At 34.7% G+C, this 23,201-nt stretch overlaps 4 protein-coding genes across 5 annotated transcripts in view; 1 reads left to right on the forward strand and 3 right to left on the reverse strand.

Moving 5' to 3' along the window:
• LOC131947863 (lipoxygenase homology domain-containing protein 1) overlaps positions 1 to 981 on the forward strand; it is an 11,579-nt gene extending 10,598 nt beyond the window's left edge. The window contains exon 6 of the mRNA XM_059309238.1: positions 662 to 981. Within this exon, the coding sequence (XP_059165221.1) occupies positions 662 to 775 (114 nt within the window). The 3' untranslated portion in view covers positions 776 to 981. The remainder of the gene's footprint in view (positions 1 to 661) is intronic.
• A 2,426-nt stretch (positions 982 to 3,407) lies between these two features.
• Positions 3,408 to 5,116, reverse strand: LOC131947865 (lipoxygenase homology domain-containing protein 1). The gene is made up of 5 exons (XM_059309242.1): positions 4,983 to 5,116; positions 4,567 to 4,742; positions 4,210 to 4,296; positions 4,015 to 4,059; positions 3,408 to 3,726 (listed from the first exon to the last, which is right to left on the reverse strand). Exons 1-5 carry the CDS (start codon positions 5,035 to 5,037, stop codon positions 3,610 to 3,612), a joined length of 480 nt encoding a protein of 159 aa, XP_059165225.1. The 5' UTR covers positions 5,038 to 5,116; the 3' UTR covers positions 3,408 to 3,609.
• Positions 5,117 to 9,126: 4,010 nt separating this feature from the next.
• On the reverse strand, positions 9,127 to 16,885 carry LOC131947864 (lipoxygenase homology domain-containing protein 1). Of its 2 annotated transcripts, XM_059309241.1 has the most exons (7): positions 16,658 to 16,885; positions 16,206 to 16,375; positions 15,280 to 15,365; positions 13,771 to 13,964; positions 12,022 to 12,108; positions 11,756 to 11,800; positions 9,127 to 9,542 (listed from the first exon to the last, which is right to left on the reverse strand). In XM_059309241.1, the coding sequence occupies exons 3-7, from the start codon at positions 15,335 to 15,337 to the stop codon at positions 9,438 to 9,440; spliced, it is 489 nt and encodes a 162-aa protein (XP_059165224.1). In that variant the 5' UTR covers positions 15,338 to 15,365; positions 16,206 to 16,375; positions 16,658 to 16,885; the 3' UTR covers positions 9,127 to 9,437. The 2 variants fall into 2 exon arrangements, with proteins under 2 accessions (XP_059165224.1, XP_059165222.1); XM_059309239.1 differs by lacking the exon at positions 16,206 to 16,375 and having other exon boundaries at positions 9,129 to 9,542; positions 16,658 to 16,883.
• A 2,327-nt stretch (positions 16,886 to 19,212) lies between these two features.
• On the reverse strand, positions 19,213 to 23,016 carry LOC131947866 (lipoxygenase homology domain-containing protein 1). The gene is made up of 5 exons (XM_059309243.1): positions 22,902 to 23,016; positions 22,404 to 22,579; positions 21,562 to 21,648; positions 20,240 to 20,284; positions 19,213 to 19,434 (listed from the first exon to the last, which is right to left on the reverse strand). The coding sequence occupies exons 1-5, from the start codon at positions 22,954 to 22,956 to the stop codon at positions 19,318 to 19,320; spliced, it is 480 nt and encodes a 159-aa protein (XP_059165226.1). The 5' UTR covers positions 22,957 to 23,016; the 3' UTR covers positions 19,213 to 19,317.
• Between the last annotated feature and the right edge of the window lie 185 nt (positions 23,017 to 23,201).

Raw genomic sequence — 23,201 nt, forward strand, 5'->3', positions numbered from 1 at the left:
ATTAGGTCATTTAAAGTCTTTTCCATTAGGTCATTTAAAGTCTTTTCCATTAGGTCATTTAAAGTCTTTTCCATTAGGTCACAGGCCAATGAAGTCTTTTACATAATTTCACATGCCAATTATGTTTTTAAAATTAGGTCACAAACCCTTTTACATTTGGTCACAGGCCAATGATTTCTTTTACATTAGGTCATAGGTCAATTGGGACAATTGCTGTATGGAATAAGCAAATCCATTTGATTTCTATGGCCGTCTTTATCTCTGTTTTCTGTTGCCGTCCAAATTTCCGTAATAAGTTCTTTTTCTAAGACCGTCCATGTCTTTTTTTCTTCGGCCGTCTATCCATATGTGTGTTTTCAATGTTCGCTTTGTATGGTCTTAAAAACATCAAAATTTTTATGGCCGTCCATGTCTATTTTTTAAAATGTAAATATGCCTTTTTTTCTATGGCCGTCCATATTTCTGTTTTGTATGGCCGTCCATATGTCTGTTTTGTATGGCCGTCCATATGTCTGTTTTATATGGCGTCCATATATCTGGTTTCTATTGCCGTCCTAATATTTCTTTTCAGTAGCTTTTGATAAGTCCATTTTCCGTGGGAATTTATGAAATAGCTCTGATTAAAACAATTGGTCCAGTTAATTTTTTTTTGGACCCGCAGACGATCCATGTAAACAGCCGATTTGACTATTACGAGTGGGTCGATGCAGCTCTGGTTGACAAGCCACCTGTCAGAGAGATACCTGTAACAACGATAGACATAACCCTATCCTAGACCCTGAGTCAAGAGTATGGTTATTGCATAGACGTCGAGAGTGTGGTTAATGCATGGACCTAACCCAAACACGTCTAGACATACATAATGTACAGAAATACAACTAAAAATTGTGATTCAGATGGAGATGTCTATACCATAAATGGTAGTTTAGAATGTTTTAAGTATGGATTATAATAAAATGTTAGAAATAAATAAAATTATTATTAAAAAAAGAAAAGTATTAAAAAAAAAGTTTCAAAAGTAAAATAAAGTTTTAAACAAGTTTTAATTTTTTTTCTGCGAATGTTTTGTTTAAATGTATGTGTTAAATATATTGCTTTTTAATGTTTGATCTTTCAATGTTGAGTGTTGCTTGTGTTTGGCAATGCGGAACAGAAGATTTTTTTTTTTAAAATCCGAGGCAGCTAATCAGCATTAGCTGGGGGGGGGTGTAAAAAGATAGATTGGTCAGACCGGGCCAAGACAAATATAGCTTAGATAGGACAGAACGATCCGAAATAAAGATTGATTAAAATAGGCCGGTCTAAGATAGAGATGTATAAGAGTGAACCAAAATAGATCTAGATTAGATAGACGACGATTTTTTGCACAACAGGAGTATTATATTTTATAGATAAATAAATAAATAAACTATTAAAGGAATCGAAGAAAATTTGTATGTAGTATACACCTGTATGTGATTTACACAATAATTTGAACATAATCAGTTCGCCAAAATATATAGAAGATTGCACGAGCGGCCAACGCTTTTATGAAGGAAAGAATGTTAATTTTCTTTTCTTATTTTCAGTGCATTTAAAAGCTTCCTATTTTAAAGTTTCTTAAATATTTTTTTAATGAGATTCCTGAGGAAGTTGATACAACATAGGATACGATTAGAAATATTTATTTGCTTTAAACCCGACACATAGTGTGCTATCTCTAACAGACAAATTATCTTCCCTTTATTAGCAGACTTTTTTCTCCGGGGGGGGGGGGGGGGCAGTTGAAATTTCCGGGGTAAGGGGGCAGACACTATTTAAAGTATATATTTTCTAAATAAATTCCATTTCGTTCGTGGGGGGGGGGGGGGGCTGTAGAGAAAGGGGGAATTAACTAGTTGGTAGCGAACAAAAAGGGGCAGCTCGAGTTGACGAACGTTGTAGATTTTCTGTTAACAACAGGTAAAAATTAAAGCATCTTTTTATTTAAAGTTTTTATTTAAACTTTATCTTGTTTTGCGTTTTCCATTTAACTGTACACACTATTTAGAAATAAGTAAAAGAATTGTTTCTCTTTTTCTGGCTATACGATGATCGTCTGTCCTCGTTCGTGCCCAAGACATAAGGTCAGATGAAGTTGAACTCTTCTGTTTCAATGTTATCGACGTACAGGGGGATATTGTGGGCAGCACTATACTCAGGTACCATAGGTTCTTTAACGAAAGTCAGGTACAAATTAATGATGGGTGAAATCGGGGACTTCTTACCGACTCGAGCCTTGGATTCGAACTCGAAACTTTCGTGTTGACAGTCATGAAAATCTTTCATACCGTCGCTAATTACATGATAATGGAATTGTAGTTCATCCTAATAGGAGGTGGGACTTTTAGGTTTGAAGACGGCGACAGTAGTATCGTAGAGTGTGTGGCTTGGGAGAATGGGCGGATATTAAGTGGGGCCTATATATTATATGGGTTAAATAATTGTGATTTGTGTTTCATTTTGGGTTAGTATTAGTTTATACAAGATTCAGGTGCAATGCATATCGCTTTATTCGGGTTAAAAAGGTCAAATAATAAATTGATTTTAGGCCAACTATATATGACAATATATACTTACAGGTTATAAAAAAGTATTGATAACATTTTTAATGTTTGGAATAACTTTCGTTGTGGTTATTTAATAATACAATTCAGCGGCAATAGTTTGCTAAGACACTCCTTAGACAGCATGAGAATTTTGTCACTTAGTAGTCTGAATGGGAATTTTAACATTTATTAGACAGGATGAGAATTATGTCACTTATTAGACATAATAAGAATTTTGACATAGACAGGATGAGAATTGTAACACTCCTTAGACAAGATGAGATTTTTGACATACATTAGACAGAATGAGAATTGTGACACTCCATAGACAGGATGAGAACTCGGACATAGGTTAGACATGATGAGAATTTCGACATACATTTGACAAGAGGTGGAGGTTTAATTGTATGAGAAGACATTTGTGTCCATGAGGTGTGGGGATGTAGCTGTAGGAGTTGACATCTGGGTCCATGGAGGTGGGGTGTAGTTGTAGAAGTTGCCATCTGGGTCTATTTGGTTGGGGGTGTAGTTGTAGGAGTTGACATCTGGGTTCATTGGGGTGGGGGTGTAGTTGTAGGAGTTGACATCTGGGTTCATTTGGGTGGGGGTGTAGTTGTAGGAGTTGGCATCTGGGTTCATTGGGGTGGGGGTGTAGTAGGAGTTGTAATTGTGGGGGTGTAATTGCAGGAGTGGACTTCTAGGTCCGTGGGATTTTGTGATAGATTTTAGGCCTAGTAGTGAGGACGCTGTCGGTATTTGATTTATAAGTCCTAATCTTGTTATCTGACAACAAAATCCGTAGAGCAGGCTCGATAGCAGATAATAAAAGAACACAATTCAAATATTTGATATTACTTTATTTTATTGTAATTATTAATCCCAAAACTAAATGTTTTCTTTTCAACGTTTTAATTCTAATATTTTCATTTAAAATGCATTTTAAAAAGAAGCATGTTTTAAAATCATAGATTAATAATTTAGATTTTCTTTTAATTTTAAATCCAAATATTCCATTGCAGGGAATTTGTGCCTGAATATTGCTTTAAGCCGGTTTGACGTCTGTCGATGCGACTTTTATGGTCTTGACAAGTGAACCGTCTCCTTCGTGTTTAGAGATCCAGTTGTTGTAGTCAAACCTGTAGGTTGTGGAGCCTGGTTTCTGTGGCATGAGAGAGAGAGAGAGAGAGTGTCAGGAGATTTTAAACTGCTGCATTTATTTCAATAAACAGGGCTATAAAATCGTCTTACTGTCCCGAGACTCAAAACACTAACTTTTTAGACCATTATACTGATCATTTTAGAATCAGATACCTACACAAGTCAGGTACCCACTGTAATCACTAGAATCGAACTCGAGACTTTCACCTGCACGTGATCTCTCCACCACACCACACCGTCCTCAGTCTAAGTTAAATTGATTAAAATAACGTTGCTATAAATAGCTTACCACATTATGCTCGTCCACTGCTGCCACTGCTTGGGTCACGATGACCTAGGAAAAGAAATTACAGAAATAAGTTTTATAACTGCAAACCTAAAAAGACCCTAAAAACAAAAGAAACAAATACAAACTAATGTCCCATCGTAGCTCTTAAACAAGCCTTGGACAATATATATATATATTTTTACGTAGTTTACTCACATGATCAAGAAACCAGCCTGACAGCAATCCAACGTTGTCATGTCCAATTTCAATAGAGTGAACTCGTCCAACGTTGAAGTAAGACACCTGAAGAAACATTTAGGAACGATATCTTACGTGGCTTAACGCATAGGAGAGTGCTGTTGCATTTATACCTGAATTAATTGTAAAGTTGATCTTTTGTATTTTACAATTGAGATTTTGTCTTCTGTGCTCGTAGAGTTGGTCATTTTGTTTACTGTGGTTTTTAACGCTACTCAACATTCCGACATCTGGCCACTCGGGAATGTTAATAAACTCAAGACATATATTGAAGAACGTGTCACAAAGTGCTACAGACAGGCAAATCATGCTTACATTAAACTCATCCTGAACTCCCCTCTGAAAGCTGTTCTTATGCTGATGTGCAAGTGGAATCCTGCCTGTTGTTCCTCTTGAACCAAACAAACTGATGAAAACATTAGAGCCAGTTCCTGCTCCCAGTTTATCACCTGTTTTTACAACTATCTTGTATTCGACAAGATCCGCAAATCCTGGAAATAGAAATTCGATATATATATATATATATATATATATATATATATATATATATATATATATATATATATATGTGTGTGTGTGTGTTTAGAGAGAGAGAGAGAGAGAGAGAGAGAGTAGGAAAAAGAAAGAGAGCGAGAGAGATAGAGGGAGAAAGAGAGAGGGAGAGATGGTTTGTGTTGAATTACCCATTACAGACGAACAGGTTAGTAAAATTTAAACCTCGACCAAAATACCTGGTTGGATTGACATCGCAAGACACAGCAAACCAAACACCGTTAGAGAACTCATCTTCTGATGTTCTGCCTGCAACGACTAGTAGAACAACTAATGTGAACCTGCTAATCTGACAGACTAATTTAAGTTCTATAGGGAACAGCTGTTAAGCTAAAGGTTGATGATACACTCCAGTGTATCTATTTATGCTTGTATTACTGCTATACTGTTGGTTTTTTTTTAACTTTTAAAGTTAGCTTTTATTTTATTTTGATTTTGTTTATATTTGGTTAGTTAAACAACGTTTCAACTATTTGTTGTATGACGTAACGTTAAGTTAAAACATATAATGTCATTGATTGATTCGTTTCTTGCAACATGCCCAACAGCCTTTACTGAACCAAAAATATCTTCAACCTACCACTACAATCTACTAATACAACCTATCACTACAACCTACCTCTACAACCTACCACTACAACCTACCACTACAACCTACCAATACAACCTACTACTGCAATCTACTAATACAACCTACCACTACAACCTACCACTACAATCTACTAATACAACCTACCACAACAACCTACCACTAAAATCTACTAATACAACCTACCACTACAACCTACCACTACAACCTACCACTACAATCTACTAATACAACCTACCACAACAACCTACCACTACAATCTACTAATACAACCTACCACTACAACCTACCACTACAACCTACCACTACAACCTACCACTACAACCTACTACTTCTACCTACCACTACAACCTACCACTACAAGCTACCAATAAAACTCACCACTACAACCTACTACTACAAGCTACCAATACAACTTACCATTACGATATCCCACCACACACCCTAACTATAACATTCTACTACAACGTACAAGTGCAATCTACAAATACAACCTACAACTACAACCTACAACTACAACCTACAACTACAACCTACAACTACAACCTACCACTACAACCTACCAATACAACCTACCACTACAACTTACTACTGCAATCTACCACTACAACCTACAACCTACAACCTACCACTACAACCTACAACCTACCACTACAACCTACATCTACAACCTACAACTTGATCAGCCTACCTCTACAATTTACAACCACAACCTATCGTAACAGGCTACCACTTAAATGTACCACTACAACCTAACACTACAACTCACCACTACAACCTAGCAATATATCCATCCACAACTTCCAATACAACCTCCAACTACAACCTCTACCAACAACCTACTAGTACATTCTACCTCGTCACATGTTCATTAAAAAAATAATTGGCTTATCTCCTTTGGATTTAAGAGATGTGTAAGCAGATCAACTCAAAATCTACAACCTAAAACTACAACCTAACACTACAAACTACCCCTACAACCTACCACTACAATCTACCACTACAACCTACCACTAAAACCTACCAATAAAATCAACCATTATAATCGTATAATCTTCAACTACAACCTATCATTACAACCAACAACAAGCTGCCAATACAACCTACCACTACAACCTACCACTACAACCTACCAATGAAACTCACCACTACAACCTACTACTACAATCTTCCAATACAACTTACCATTACGATATCCCACCACATACCCTAACTATAACCTTCTACTACAACGTATTACTGCAATCTACTACTACAACCTACCACTACAACCTACAACTACAACCTACCACTACAACCTACCACTATAACCTACCACTACAACCTACCACTACAGCCTACCACTAGAAACTACCATTGCAACATATAATAACAATTTCCCATTACAACCCACCACTACAACCTACCCCTATTATATTCCTCCACAACCTCCAATACAACCTCCAACTACAACCTCTACCAACAGCTTACTAGTAAATTCTACCTCGTCACATGTTCATTAAAAAAATAATTGGCTAATCTCCTTTGGATTTAAGAGATGTGTAAGCAGATCAACTCAAAGCAGAAATCGGATATAAATCAACTGTTTGGTTCAACCAGAATACTCTAATTGACTTACTTTGACTTTGTCCTCTGTTCCTTATGGCCTCAACCATTTCCTTCCATTTCATCCGACCCCCGGCTAGAATACTCAAATTAGAACGGTTTAATTTATTTCTAACCCGCTTAGACATACTAAATTTGAATTGACTTGTCAAACTGGGCAAATTTGATTGCAAAATGTTAAGTCTGTTCTAGATCAAATTTCTGCATTACACTAAGTTTGGACTAGTTCAATAAAACCGTGCGGCGGCAAAACGGCCAATAACAAAACGACCCTGACGAATCGGCCCCGACGTAAGATCCCCGTCAAAACCACCCCATCAGCGATACATGTACCCCGTCATATAGGCTCCCGACAAATAGGCAAATAAAACAGGTAGGCCTTCACCAAACAGGTGTGTCTGGTGTAACTTTGTAACATGATTCAGATATTTACAAAATGCTTTTACATTGAGACACATGAAGTACAATAATTAGAATGTGATGTAACACAAACTACAAACTTTACAGAGGAAAAAAATGTTTTGTTGAGGATTTTGAATAACTGATAAGTCAATAAACGACCGGGTAATAGGTGACACCGAAATCTAATAATTTACGATGAAAACGATGCTTTTTCCTCATGTATGCATTGGTGGATTAATATAATGTGCGCACAAATTGACACCATTAGGCAAAATGGTAGGGGACACCGATTGCAACTATATATAGGCCTATGTATATATACACATATATATATATATGTATATATGTATATATATATATATATATATATATATATATATATATATATATATATATATATATATATATATATATATATATATATGTGTTATTTTTGGGGGGTGGATGCTGATCATGTTACACAGCTGCCAAAGCGTCCAAGTTTCTAGGGTTTTTAAGATATCACACAACGTAGCCTGAAGAGTCGACTTAAAAAATCATAGCCTTTCGTTGTTTACTGAAGCTATCGCCAAGTTTTTTTATTGACGTCTATAGAGTATAATTCTCTACTATCCACGTCTTATTTTTCGCATAGGACTTGTTCTCAATTTTTGTTTTCTGCCATGGTGAGTAGTTTAAACGTAACCGCTTTATTTGTACATGAAGTGTAACGACACAGAATCTTAGGTAAAATAAACATAAACGTTAACTGTCGACGGAGAAATCTCAAAATCTTAGCAATCATTTTAAAAAATGAACTACCCCCTCCATTCCCTTAAATTCCCGAAATTATGAATTCACTGTCTTAATATGAGAGATACTAAAATAATCATTAAAAATTAATTTTCATATTTCTACATTCAGCGTTAAACGGACGTCTTCCCACCTAAGGCGCTACCAATGGTGTTATTAAGGTGCAGATAGTTGTTTAATGATAACAAAAAGAGCAAGCTATTGGTGGAGGTTTGAAGCAAATGTTTTAGTTAAGTGGGGTGTCGACTTTTTAAATAACGAACGGAATGGGAAAAAAAAGAAATATGGTACCAATAGTTTTAAAAAGCTCAAAAAGCGACCTGTTTTTATTTTTGTAAAGAAAATTCACATTTACTAACAAGTTGAAAATCAAAGAAATCTACAAGTATAAACGTAAAACCTGTCTGACGATTTTGAAGAATAATATAGCGTATGACCGCCCAATCCGAATGTATCGAGTTCGAATCCCGGGTTGGTATAAGTAGAAAGTCCCTGAATCCACCCAGGTGTGATGGGTACCTGACTCACGTTATGGAAAGTAAATGCGGCTAGGCATAGTGCTGACCTCACCATTCCTTCATCTACAGAGGTCTCTAAAACATATTGACTCTACTTTACCTGCCCCATGGGCCGTGGACCGTCATGTTGGAAAGAGTACTTTACTTTTTTTAACCGATACATTAACACGTTTTTAAATGCACAAAAACTAAAGAAACTTTCTCCGTTTAATAAAATATTTTGTGTAAAAACGTGTAAGAAATTTCATGAGCGACAAAAGATTTATAAAAGTGTATTAAATTTTTTTTAATATTATAAATATACAGGTGGGTCGTCGTGGTTTAGGGGCAAACCTCATGGTTGCTAACCCATATATTCCCGAATTAACAGATGTGGATCGATAGCTAGGGACGTCAACCCATCTAGGAGAAAAAACTCCAAAATAAAAACAACAGCTGTATTGTAATTTTAGTTCTTGGATGAACAATGGCTATGGAAGCAAATCTAGAAAGAAAAGTAGGCTGAAATCAGAGTCAACTGCCAATGTGGCGAATAAGAAGTTGAAAAGTAATACTTAATAATGGAGGAAATCCTACACACCATTTCAATTAAAAATGAAAAAGAAGTACACTTTTATTTTATTATACTATTAAACTGCATTTTATAACAGCTCATTTGATTGAATCCATAAAAATGTAATTTTATTTATTTAAACGTCAAACATTTTCTACACAAGTTTATTGCAAGTTTAGTCCAGGTGGACATCAACCCATTTAACATGTATGGTCCTAATAAGGGAATGACAGCAGATCCAGTTGTACAGCTCAAACCGGTAGTCAGTAGTGCCATTCCTCTGAAAATCGAGAACAAATTTTAGTTTTTAGGCAGAATAAAGGAATCTTCCGAAATAGTACATACAATTGGACGTTCTAATGACTTCAACGTATGGATGTCTTACAGACCTACGCATGTCATATAGACACATTGACGTCTTAAAAATAACACAAATATAGGGTGACATTAGTCACATGAACGTCTTATAGAAATTGTACGTCGCACATATATATGGACGTCTTGCTGTTGACTAAAACATTAGCTTTTTAATGATGTCCGTCCAGCTAAATGAAGCAACATCATCATCACCATCGTCCCTTAACCTTTATTAAGGTCGTTGGGGCACCACAGCTGACTCCATAATTCTTCGCCATCCATCTCTGTCCTCTACTACTTTTATTAGTTCTGAGACGGTCAGCCCCGTCAAATCCTTGATGTCATCCATCGAGCCCGTCAAATCCTTGATGTCATCCATCCAGCCTCGTCAAATCTTTGATGTCATCCATCTAGCCCGTCAAATCCTTGATGTCATCCATCCAGCCCCGTCAAATCCTTGATGTGATCCATCCAGCCCACCCAATATGTCATCCATCCAGCCCCGTCAAATCCTTGATGTCATCCATCCAGCCCCGTCCAATCCTTGATGTCATCCATCCAGCCCCGTCAAATCCTTGATGTCATCCATCCAGCCCCGTCAAATCCTTGATGTCATCCATCCAGCCCCGTCAAATCCTTGATGTCATACATCCAGCCCCGTCAAATCCTTGATGTCATACATCCAGCCCCGTCAAATCCTTGATGTCATCCATCCAGCCCCGTCAAATCCTTGATGTCATACATCCAGCCCCGTCAAATCCTTGATGTCATCCATCCAGCCCCGTCAAATCCTTGATGTCATCCATCCAGCCCCGTCCAATCCTTGATGTCATCCATCCAGCCCATCAAATCCTTGATGTCATCCATCCAGCCCCGTCAAATCATTGATGTCATCCATCGAGCCCGTCAAATCCTTGATGTCATACATCCAGCCCATCAAATCCTTGATGTCATCCATCCAGCCCCGTCAAATCCTTGATGCCATCCATCCAGCCCCAATCCTTGATGTGATCCATCCAGCCCATCCAATATGTCATCATTCCAGCCCCGTCAAATCCTTGATGTCATCCATCCAGCCCCGTCCTATCCTTGATGTCATCCATCCAGCCCCGTCAAATCCTTGATGTCATCCATCCAGCCCCGTCAAATCCTTGATGTCATACATCCAGCCCCGTCAAATCCTTGATGTCATCCATCCAGCCCCGTCCAATACTTGATGTCATCCATCTAGCCCCGTCAAATCCTTGATGTCATCCATCCAGCCCCGTCAAATCCTTGATGTCATCCATCCAGCCCCGTCAAATCCTTGATGTCATCCATCCAGCCCCGTCCAATACTTGATGTCATCCATCCAGCCCCGTCAAATCCTTGATGTCATCCATCCAGCCCCGTCAAATCCTTGATGTCATCCATCCAGCCCCGTCCAATACTTGATGTCATCCATCCAGCCCCGTCAAATCCTTGATGTCATCCATCCAGCCCCGTCCAATACTTGATGTCATCCATCCAGCCCCGTCAAATCCTTGATGTCATCCATCCAATGTCGCTTTTGCCTTCCCCCTCTTCTCCCTCCTGGCACAGTGCCTTGCAATAATGTTTTGGATAGTAGTAGGATGTTTGATCTTATGACATGCCCATACCGACTCAATTTTCTTCTTTTGACTATGCTCAATAGACTCTCAAAGGGACCAATCCCATTAGTAATCCGTTTTTATGACTTACGCCAAACTAATTGAAGCACCAAAGAAAAGACATGATTTACGTCAGATTTATTGAATAATTAAAGAAAAGACGCAAATGATTTACGTCAAATTGAAGCAACAAAGAAAAGACATAATTTACGTCTGATTGAGGCATTAAAGAAAAGATACTAATGATTTACATCAAACTGATTGAGGCATTAAAGAAAAGACAAATAATTTACGTCAAACTGATTGAGGCACTAAAGAAAAAACACAAATTATTGAAATCAAACTGAACCACCAAAGAGAAGATACATACAGCTTAACCTCACGATATAACTTATATCAAATCGCTGTGGTTTAGCGCTAATTATTTTTAAATCGATGAAACTGACTTAATATTAACAAAAAAAATAATTTTACACAATTAAACATTTTAAAAAAAGGAACTTACTATATCGGTGTCACTAACGGCTGCAACTTTCTGAGTGATCTCAACCTAAGAGAATCCAAAGGTGCAAAAAAGTTTTTAAACATTTTTGAAAATTTGAATGAAAATAAATAAAATTAACGTAGATTACAATATTTTTTATTGTTATTATAATTGAGAAAATCAGGGTGACTGATTTCTTTCTCAACATCAACAACCGTTTAACGACATCGCCTTTCCAGTTCAACAATGTCTATGTAAGTTATCTTTTTCAGAGGGGGTGTACTCACATAATCGAGAAACCAGCCGGGCTTATAACCGGCGTTGTTGTGTCCGATCTCTATTGATTGTATCCGTCCAACGTTTTTGACATGCACCTAGAAAAAACATTTAAAAAAAAACAACAATTAATCTTTATCTATCCATACTCATCAAAACAAAATTAATTATTAAAAGCTTTTATTTAGCTTGATTCATCTTCAGAACTTATTTAGTACTTAATATTTTCATTCCGCTGTCATGTGTTGAGCAAAATTTCTACCACTTTTACCAAACAGATTTCTTTCAAACTTGGCATGTAGCGCAATACTCGATGATAATGCAGTATGAAATGAAATTAGACTTTTATACTTTAAGATATTAAAGATATTAAGCAATATAATTCTATTCTACTGAAACTAAGATGTGTACATATATATATATATATATATATATATATATATATATATATATATATATATATATATATATATATATATGTATATATATATATGAATAAATAAATAAATAAATAAATATATATATATATATATATATATATATATATTTATTTATTTCTATTCTATTCTATTCTATTCTATTCTATTCTATTCTATTCTATTCTATTCTATTCTATTCTATTCTATTCTATTCTATTCTATTCTATTCTATTCTATTCCATTCTATTCCATTCTATTCCATTCTATTCCATTCTATTCCATTCTACTATACTGTTCTGTACTGTACTGTACTGTACTGTACTTCACTTCACTTCACTTCACTTCATTTTATTTCATTTCATTTCATTTCATTTCATTTCATTTCATTTCATTTCATTTCATTTCATTTCATTTCATTTCATTTTATTTCATTTCATTTCATTTCATTTCATTTCATTTCATTTCATTTCATTTCATTTCATTTCATTTCATTTCATTTCATTTCATTTCATTTCATTTCATTTCATTTCATTTCATTTCATTTCATTTCATTTCATTTCATTTTATTTTATTTTATTTTATTTTATTTTATTTTATTTTATTTTTATTTTTTAATTTAATTTAATTTTATCGTATTGTATTTTATTTAAATTATTCTATTTTATTTATTCTATTTTCTTTAGTCAATTTAAGTTATTCAATTTTTCTTCTTCTTTTTCGTTCTTAATTTTAGTGTTGGAAGCGACCCCCTCCAACACAAATAAGGATACGTTTTAAGTGGTTATGCGCCATTGAGGCCATCGACTCCGATTTAAGCCTGCATTTCTTTTTGGATTGCTTCCATTATTCAATTAAACTCATTTAATTTCATTTATTAAATTTTATTTATTCAATTTCATTTATTCAATTACAATTATTCAATTACAATTATTCAATTTAATCTATTCAAATAAATTTATTTAATTTATTGAATTTAATTTATTGAATTTAATTTATTGAATTTAATTTATTCAATTTAAATCATTCAATTTAACTTATTCAATTAATTTTTTTCAATTTAATTTATTCAATTTACTTTATTCAATTTAGTTTATTCAATTCAATTTAATTTATTCAATTTAATTAATTTAATTTATTCAATATAATTTATCCAATAATGTTTTCAACAGTAGGCACTGAGGCCTTTTCCTCCATTTTTTAAATAACTGAAAGAAAATTCCTAAAATACAGTAGCAAGTAACAATAATAATAATGTCCCAAAGTGTCACAGGACAAGTCATAAAATATTACATGGTGTCACAGAACAAATCACAAAATATCACAACAATGAAGAGTTCCCACCGTAAACGTGTCCGTGTCGCCTCTCTCGAACGTGTTATGGACCTGATTTGGTAGATTCAGTTTGTTGGACGAGCCTCTGGAGCCGAACAACGTGATGAATACCGTAGCATCAGTGCCAGAATTTCTCCGATCTCCGGTTTTTATAGTGATCGTGTAGTCGATGTCCTGTTGACTGCTCGAGTTAGTGGCTATTCCTGTGTGCCATATTTAAACAATGTGAAATAATTTAGAGTAGCTTCCCCTACCCATGACGAAATCGTTTGGCGTATTGTAAACCAAACTAAGTAATTTGGTGTTTGTTCAGCTGTGATTTATTTAGGTTGAACCGATCTTTTTCAACTCTTATCGCGCACACTATTATATCACTCATTATTACTCAAATACCACTGCCCTCTCATATTTATGTAACCACTGTCCTCACTCACAAATTTATATAACCACTCTCCTCACTCACTAATTTATGTAATCACTGTCCTCACATATTTATGTTACCACTCTCCTCACTCAATATTTATGTAACCACTCTCCTCACTCACATATTTATGTAATCACTGTCCTCACATGTTTATGTAATCACTGTCCTCACTCACATATTTATGTAACCACTCTCCTCACTCACATATTTATGTAACCACTCTCCTCACTCACATATTTATGTAATCACTGTCCTGACATGTTTATGTAATCACTGTCCTCACTCACATATTTATGTAACCACTCTCCTCACTCACATGTTTATGTAACACTGTCCTCACATATTTATGTAATCACTGTCCTCACTCACATATTTATGTAAACACTGTCCTTACATATTTATGTAACCACTGTCCTCACTCACATATTAATGTAAACACTGCCCTTACATATTGATGTAACCACTGTCCTCACTCACATATTTATGTAAACACTGTCCTTACATATTTATGTTACCACTGGTATCACCTATTTATGTAATCACTGTCCTCACATATTTATGTAACCACTGTCCTCACTTACATATGTATGTAACCATTTTCCTCACATATTTATGTAAACACTGTCCGGCATATTTATATTACCACTGGTATCACATATTTATGTAATCACTGTCCTCACAAATTTATGTAACTACTGTCCACAAATATTTATGTAATCTCTGTTCTAACATATTTTTGTGACTACTGTCCTCACATATTATGTAATCTCTGTCCTCAAATATTATGTAATCTCTGTTCTCACATATTTATGTAACCACTGTCCTCACTTACATATTTATGTAACCATTTTCCTCACATATTTATGTAAACACTGTCCGGCATATTTATATTACCACTGGTATCACATATTTATGTAATCACTGTCCTCACAAATTTATGTAACTACTGTCCACAAATATTTATGTAATCTCTGTTCTCACATATTTATGTAACCACTGTCCTCACATATTCGTATGGTCACTGTTCTTACATAATTGTGTGCCGTGCTCTTTAGAAATCCAATAGGATTTCACAGCACAAAAACAAGAAATACCTGGTTGTATGAAAGTGACCATACAAAGAAAACTCAAAAACGCTGTTGTCATCATCATCTTGTTATTCCTTGTTGTTAAGTCTGAACTGCAAATAGAAACTAAACTAGACTTCTACATCTATTAGACAGTTTGACATTTATTTTAAGACATCTAATTTCAGCTAATGCTTACCTATTATTGTTAATATTATTGGAACTGAAGTCTGAGTTATCATAATTTTTAAAACGTTTATTTAGTTCATAATATCTGTTTGTTTGCGGTTATGGCAAATTATGTAACTCAATTTTAACCGACTTCTAATGCAGCGATTTTATTCAAACTTTCCAGATACAAGTCATTCATCTCCGATTACGAGAAATTATTTTTTTTAAATATAATTTTAATATAATTTTAAAAGAAATTGAATTTAATAATATGAGGTGATATCAAGAGTTAATCTTTGTGGTTAGTCAGTCAGCTTTCGGACGACGGTAAAATATTTTTTTTCTACTGGTTGAATTTTTGCCTGATCGACGAGCAGATAACTGTCTTTTAGAGATCACAGGCTGCTCATTGAGTTTTTACGCACATATTATTAGCCTTAGTTTTGTCAACATGTTTTTGAACAAATTACTAATGTATGGAAATAAAAACATTTATAATACAACCTTTATAATAACCAGCTTTTGGGTGCACTGAAAACAAGAACATAAACTTAATTGCCTTTTTATAATAAAAATATTGGTCGCTCATTAAATCGTTAATACAGTTTGGATAACACCATAACAAAAGATTTTGGGTTTTGTTTGGGAGGGATGTGGGGGCATTGTTGAAAAATATACACCACTTCATGAGACGAATTCGTTCTTTAAGGAAATTTCTGTTTCGCTTACCAAAATTTTTAACAATATCACTAAAGCATGCATATAAAATAATCATAACATACCACTCTCACTTCCCCGGCTAAATACGCCTACATCAACTTTTTCATTTCGGGCCATAGAAACATTGGACACATGAGGTAGAGTTCATCTGCTCAACATATGAAAAGATTGTGTGGTCAGCACTATGCTGCCCAGATGTTCTACTGCCTTGAACCCGGATTCGAACTCGAGTCTTTCGACAAATATACAACCAAAATATTATTAACTGAAAGCAATATCCTTGACAATTAAATGTGTCCTGATAATAACACCCCTTTACGTGTAGTCACGTCTATACTTATGCCTGCATTGTTGGGTTAGCCATAACACGCTATATTTAATAGCAGTTTCTCTATTTAGATATATCCCTAACCTGATCTTTTATCCATACTCCAACTCTATCTAACACTAAACATAACCTGCTAAAATATAATTTCACGCGATCCACCCTTTATGATATCTAGCTGAAACTAACCTTTTACTCAGTCGGTTTAGATGCTGTGTCTGAATGTTTTGGGCATGATACCTCGAGATTGCTATTTATATACCGCAGTAATTAAACGTCAAGCAATAAATTCTAGAAGTATTCAGGAAGCATATGCTACATGGAAACCTTGATAAAAAGGTCATTACTCAGCCTGCTATTTATGTCAACGTTTTAAGTAACAGATTGTAATTGTTTCACGGTGTCGGCATAAAACATTAAGGTTAGTCTAAATACTCTACGCGATAGTCTAAATCTTCTCTATGTTAGTCTATATAATTTATGTTTTTATTTTAATGTTTATGTTTTAATATTTATGTTATAATGTTTATGTTTTAATATTTATGTTTTAATGTTTATGTTTTAATATTTGTTTTTATGTTTATGTTTTTTGTTTATGTTTTATGTTTTTTTTTTACATTTACGTTTACGTTTAAATTCACGTTGACGTTGACGTTGACGCTGACGCTAACGCTCACGTTCACGTTCACGCTCACGCTCACGCTCACGCTCACGCTCACGCTCACGTTCACGTTCACGTTCACGTTTATATTTACGTTTATGTTTATGTTTATGTTTATGTTAGTTTCAGTGCTTGTGTTTGTGCTTGTGCTTTTGTTTATGTTTGTGTTTGTGTTAACGTGTTTTTGTGTTTGTGGTTTGTTTTACTATCCTATCCAACCTAATATCAATCATCTCTGAAACACCATGTCCTCATGCTAATACGGCTACTTAAGCATAATTAACTTCCTCTAACACCATAATCTATAATACAATCCTATATTTATCAGCTGCTCAAAAGCTAAGCAGCATCGCTGGTCAATGGCCCAACTAAACTTTAATCCAGCCACTCCTAGGTCTAAAAAATAAAATGACAATGTTTAATTAAAAGAATAGTTAAGACTTACAATTTAGCAGTAATTCAGGCTAAAATATATACTTTGGGGTAGAGTTCGAAGTCTGTCAATAAAGTTGAATATGTCGACCAAGTGTTTACACTTAACTGATTTGTTTGGGGGTCAGACTAAACAACGAGAACCGCAAGAAGAAATGTATGGCATCGATCTTTGGTTTACTCTGTTCACAAACACACAACCAGGTATTTTTCGATTTTTGTTATACGATAGTCCATTATGTTTGTGATTCACCAGGCACTTAAGATAAGACCAATACATACATGAGGACAAGTTATATACGGTCTTCTCTTAGGTTCCATGACAAATGATCTCCGGACAAATGATCTCAGACAAAATATCCCAGACAAAATATCTCAAGGCAAATGATCTCAGGACAAATTATCTGAAGGACAAATGATCTCACGATGCACAAAATGAAATCACTAAAAAATCACTGTATTGAAAGAAAAAAGTCATAAATCGTTGTGACTTCCGGTGTTACCTTTCCGACACCAATTCAGAAAAGCCTGGCATCACCTCGAATTTCTTGTACCTTCCACCTCCTTACAGCTTTAGGAAATGTTCTCTTAGTTTTGCCGATGCTAGACTTAAATTACGTAACTATGATTTGGAAACGATGCAGCTAGGACGCCGACTCCAATTAAGTCCCTGTATACTTGTTCATCATCCATATTGTACATATTCGTTCGAACACGTTATTTTTTGCGTGACATAGTACTCAGGGATTACAATACTAAAAAAATTACACTACGTACCATCACGACAATCACAAGTCGTCTACTGGGCCACGATATAGTTATAAAAGTATGCTTGTCAAATGCGCTCAACACGGACCTATAATGTGAGGTTGATACAATTTTGATGTACGTGTCGTAACGTCCACCGTTACACGATATAGAAACTATCACGATGCCGATACGTGAAGTCGCGATGTCGTATTTGAACTGTCATCGGCAGGACTCACTGGCTAAGTCAGATCGCAATCCATATTTTTTATACTTGATTTTCTTTGATTTTTTTTGATATTTGATATATTTGATTTTTAGAAAACCTCTATCAAAGTGCAAGGAAAAAAATATATTTTGCAATAAAACATTTAATTTTTTTGGGATCGGATTTTGGCACTATAATCCGCCTGAACCCATAATGCCGCCTCTGTTTTCTAATGAAACTTGCACTATGAAAAAAACATGTCTTAATGTAAAGAAGATATATCTATCTACTCCTATTAAATTAGCTGCCTTAGCCGAACATTTTTTAAAATAATTATTTCTTAATTTTAGATATTGTTGAAAATAAATAATTGCAATTTTTAAAATAAAAAATGTTTAATAACAAGCTTCGATATAATTATGTGCTAAAAAGAATAAAATACGTGATTTTCTTTAAAGATAAATTGCTTTTTAGTAAAAGTATTCTTTTCTTTTGAGTTATTAAAATAGTGGTACATTATTATACATTCAGCTAATGTTTTACAAGAACACAGAATACAAGATAATAAAAAGTTAAAAAGAAAACCATGAAAATAATTATTATCACTTTATTTCATTGTATTTCAAAATACTAAAACTAAATTAAAATCTTAAAAAAAAAAAAAAAAAAAAAAAAAAAAAAAAAAAAAAACCCAATATATTTTCTACATGTTTAAACTTTTAGTTTTTAACGAACATTAGAATTCCTTTTAATTTTAATATCAGATATTCTGTCGAGGAGAATTTGTGCCTGCATATTGCTTTAAGCCAGTTTGACTTCTGTCGATGTGACTTTTATTGTTTTGACAAGTGAACGGTCTCCCTCGTCAATAGCGATCCAGTTATTGTAGTCAAACCTGTAGGTTGTGGAGCCTGGTTTCTGCGGGATAAGAACAAACAAGGACATTTTAAACTGGTGCATTTATATCAATGTAGAGGGTTGTACAATTATGGAGGTCGTAGAGACGAAAGACATACAGACGTTTTACAGCCTACCGACAAATATACGTAATACAGTCTACCATGACAGACCAGCGTGCGTGTATGTATTAGACCCAGCGGTTGTAACATGTTGTAAATTAATTTTAAAAAATGTCGTCTTTGTGACTTCTATCCGAGGATACTTTAACTTTGCACCAATGACGTCTGTACGAGCATACAACCAAACACTTAAAGTCTGGGATTTATTGAACATCTAACATAGTTTAAAGCAATTCTTTATTCAATCAATTAACTTTTAAAACCTGCCGTTTTTTTTTACTGTGTCAGGTACGCACCAGAGTGAGGTATCCACTAGGGTCAGGTACCCACATGAGTCAGGTAAGCACCAGAGTGAGGTAGCCACTAGGGTCAGGTACCCACTAGACCCTGGTAAACTCCAGAGTGAGGTACCCACTAGGGTCAGGTACACACTAGGGTCAGGTATCAACTAGGGTCAAGTACCCACTAGAGTAAGGGACGCATCATAGTGAGGTACCCACTAGGGTCAAGTACTTACTAAAGTGGTGTATGTACCCACTATTCAAATACCCCCTTCAGCAATGTACCCACTTAGGTACCCAGTAGATTCAGATAGCCACGTCAGTGATGTGCCTACTTTTTGAAGGTTGCAAGCACGGTCTCTACCACACAGTCCCTAAGCCTAAGTTTAATGGATTTAAGTAACGTTGATATAAATAGCTTACCACTATATTCTCGTCCACTGCTGCCACTGCTTGGGTCACGATGACCTATAAGAAGAAAATACATTAAAAAAGTTTGATTTCTGCAAAGTCCGGTCATTGTTATACATTAAATAATCTCTTGTCGGTAAAGTTACCCCTGGCAGTTCATAGGTAGATGAAGGGATAGTGTGGTATGCACAATACTCAGCCGCTTTTACCTATTCCTTCCCCAACCGTGAGTCAGGTACCCATCAGAACTGTAGTTCAAGATCTGACCTCTAGATATATTTTAGCATCCGTGTGCTCTACCATCCGACCATGTCCTCCCGCGCCGAAAAAAAAAATTACTCACAAGTTCAATTTTTGTTTTTAAGAAATCTTTATACTACTAAAATAAGTTTTTTTTTAAATTTTTTTTTTGCTTGTTTGTTCCGCTTGATGAGAGCGTCTTCACTATTTGTAGAACTGTAAAGTACGTATTTATGTAGAGACAATTTTATTTTTTTGCCAAAATGTTACACACACGTTTATTTAAAGACGCTGATTAATTTATTCGTAGAAACACCACTGTAAATTAATAATAAAAAAAGAACAAACTTTCTTTACTTATTTTCACAACAAACATTGGTTGCTCTCATGGAACACATTGTTGCCCTTAAAAATCTTAACGCATTAAAAAGCTAAATTTATTTTCTGTAGCATATAGCTTTAGCGATACGACTGTTTGCTATTTTATCAACCCAATTTTAAATTTTCATTCGGATACGCTTGGCAATTCTTCTAATTTTTGCTGAGGTGTGACGTCTTTTATGATTTTTAAGCCATTTGTGATCGTGTGTGTGGAGGGTTTAAGGGGGAAAATAAAAATCGTCAAACAAAAGTGACGTAATTTATGAGTACCTATTATCCAATAATAACGGGTGTTCTAGTATAATATAAAAATAGATCCGTTTTATACATTACATAATGTTAATTAGGCAAAAGCACACACAAGAAAACGCCCTAATGCAGATCTTTAACTTAGCAGCTAACCCAGGTAGATTCCTCCAACAATGTGAAAACATATTGCCATATTTGAATTCTGTTTTAGTCCGCCAATTCCACCTACGTTAAGTTTCGCCCCTCTCCTCTCTACCCCAACGCCGTACCTACTAGCTTAACAGTTTAGTTAACTTAATCAGCCTCCCCATACAAATAAGCTAGCATAATTGTGTCTTACTGATGCAGTTTTCCTAGTCTCATATTTCATATATATATATATATATATATATATATATATATATATATATGCCATCAGATTATTTCTAATTCTATAAATGGGTACATGTACGAGGTTTACTCACATAATCAAGAAACCAGCCTGCCATTATTCCTCGGTTGTCATGTCCAATCTCTATAGAGTTAACTCGTCCAACGTTGAAGGAAGTCACCTGAAGAAACATTTAGGAACCTAATCGTTATTTGATCTAACACATGGAGAGGACTGCGGACTTCGACATTTTGTTTGCTGCGGTTGTGCATTTGGTCTTTTGTATTTTACAATTGTGATTTTGTCTGTTGTGATTGTGCATTTGGTCATTTTTGTTTTGTTTGCTATAGTTGTGATTTTATTTGCAGTGATTATGGGGTTGGTTATTTGGTTGACGTATTTGTGGGGCAGGTCATTTTGTTTACTGTAGTGATCATAAAACTTGTAGATATCACACGACTGGTTAAATAATTGGAAAAAACAAACCTTAATCAGTGTGTGCCTTTAATATGATGTTGTGTTGTCTAATAATGAATACATGATCTAATTGGTTTAATTTTTTTCTAATAGGTCTTGGTAGCCTATGCTATATTAAATGTGTCGGCATTTTAGCTATTTAGTTTGCTTTGTCAGTAATATCGTTCAACGTACAGTAAAGAACATTGAGTTTTTACCAATAACTATTTTGTAAATTATTTTTTCCAAACAAGTAAACTATAACATAAAAAGTCCTTTAATATATAGGCCTATAATTCACGTGAAACGGGTACCCTGGTAATATTACATAGTTTCGCATGTGTTAAAAAACTCAAGTGTCAAAAGCATCACATAACGTCACACGTATCACAAAGTGTCACAAAATGTCAAACGTAACACAAAATGTCAAAAAATATCATAGGTGTCACAAAGGGCTACAGACATTCAAAACATGCTTACAGTAAATTCATCCTTGCTTCCCCTCTCAAAGCTGTTCTTATCCTGATGTGGTAAGGGAATTCTGCCTGTTGTTCCTCTTGAACCAAACAAACTTATGAAAATATTAGCGTTAGTTCCTGCTTTGAATTTATTACCTGTTTTTACAAGTATCTTGTATTCGACAAGTTCGGCAAATCCTGGAAATAATAATACATTTTATATATGTGAATATTATGCCTCTCTCTCTCTCTCTCTCTCTCTCTAAATATATATATATATATATATATATATATATATATATATATATATATATATATATATATATATATATATAAAATTTAGCATTTTGAATATAAATGAGATGGACAGGTAACTCATGTTAAAATCTATTTACAGTTCAATAAACTGTATTAATATCGTTAAATAAATTTGCTTCAATAAACATTGAACTTTAAAAAAAATCGAAATGTGCATTTTTTTAATGGTATTAGACGACTCTAATATCTAATGCTAAAATACCTGACTGTATCACCACCACCAAACACAGGAAGCCAAAAGCCGTTACGTAACTCATCTTCAGGTGTTCAGCCTGCCCTTTGTGAAGAAAGAACTGACGTGAACTGTAATTGAGAGACAAAAGACTGTTGCAATTTTTAACTAACGGTAAACTCCCATGTGTATATTTAAGCTTTTATTACTGCTACATTGTGTAGCATCATTCAAATAGGTTGATTTTAAAGGAAAAAAAAATTCCCTTTAATTCAACCTAATTTTAACACACCTGTTTTTTAATGACTGCACAAAACATGGGTTATCAAA

The sequence above is a fragment of the Physella acuta genome, unplaced genomic scaffold (assembly GCF_028476545.2).
Source record: "Physella acuta isolate Inbredline_101_S28 unplaced genomic scaffold, ASM2847654v3 ptg000610l, whole genome shotgun sequence".
NCBI lineage: Eukaryota > Metazoa > Mollusca > Gastropoda > Physidae > Physella > Physella acuta.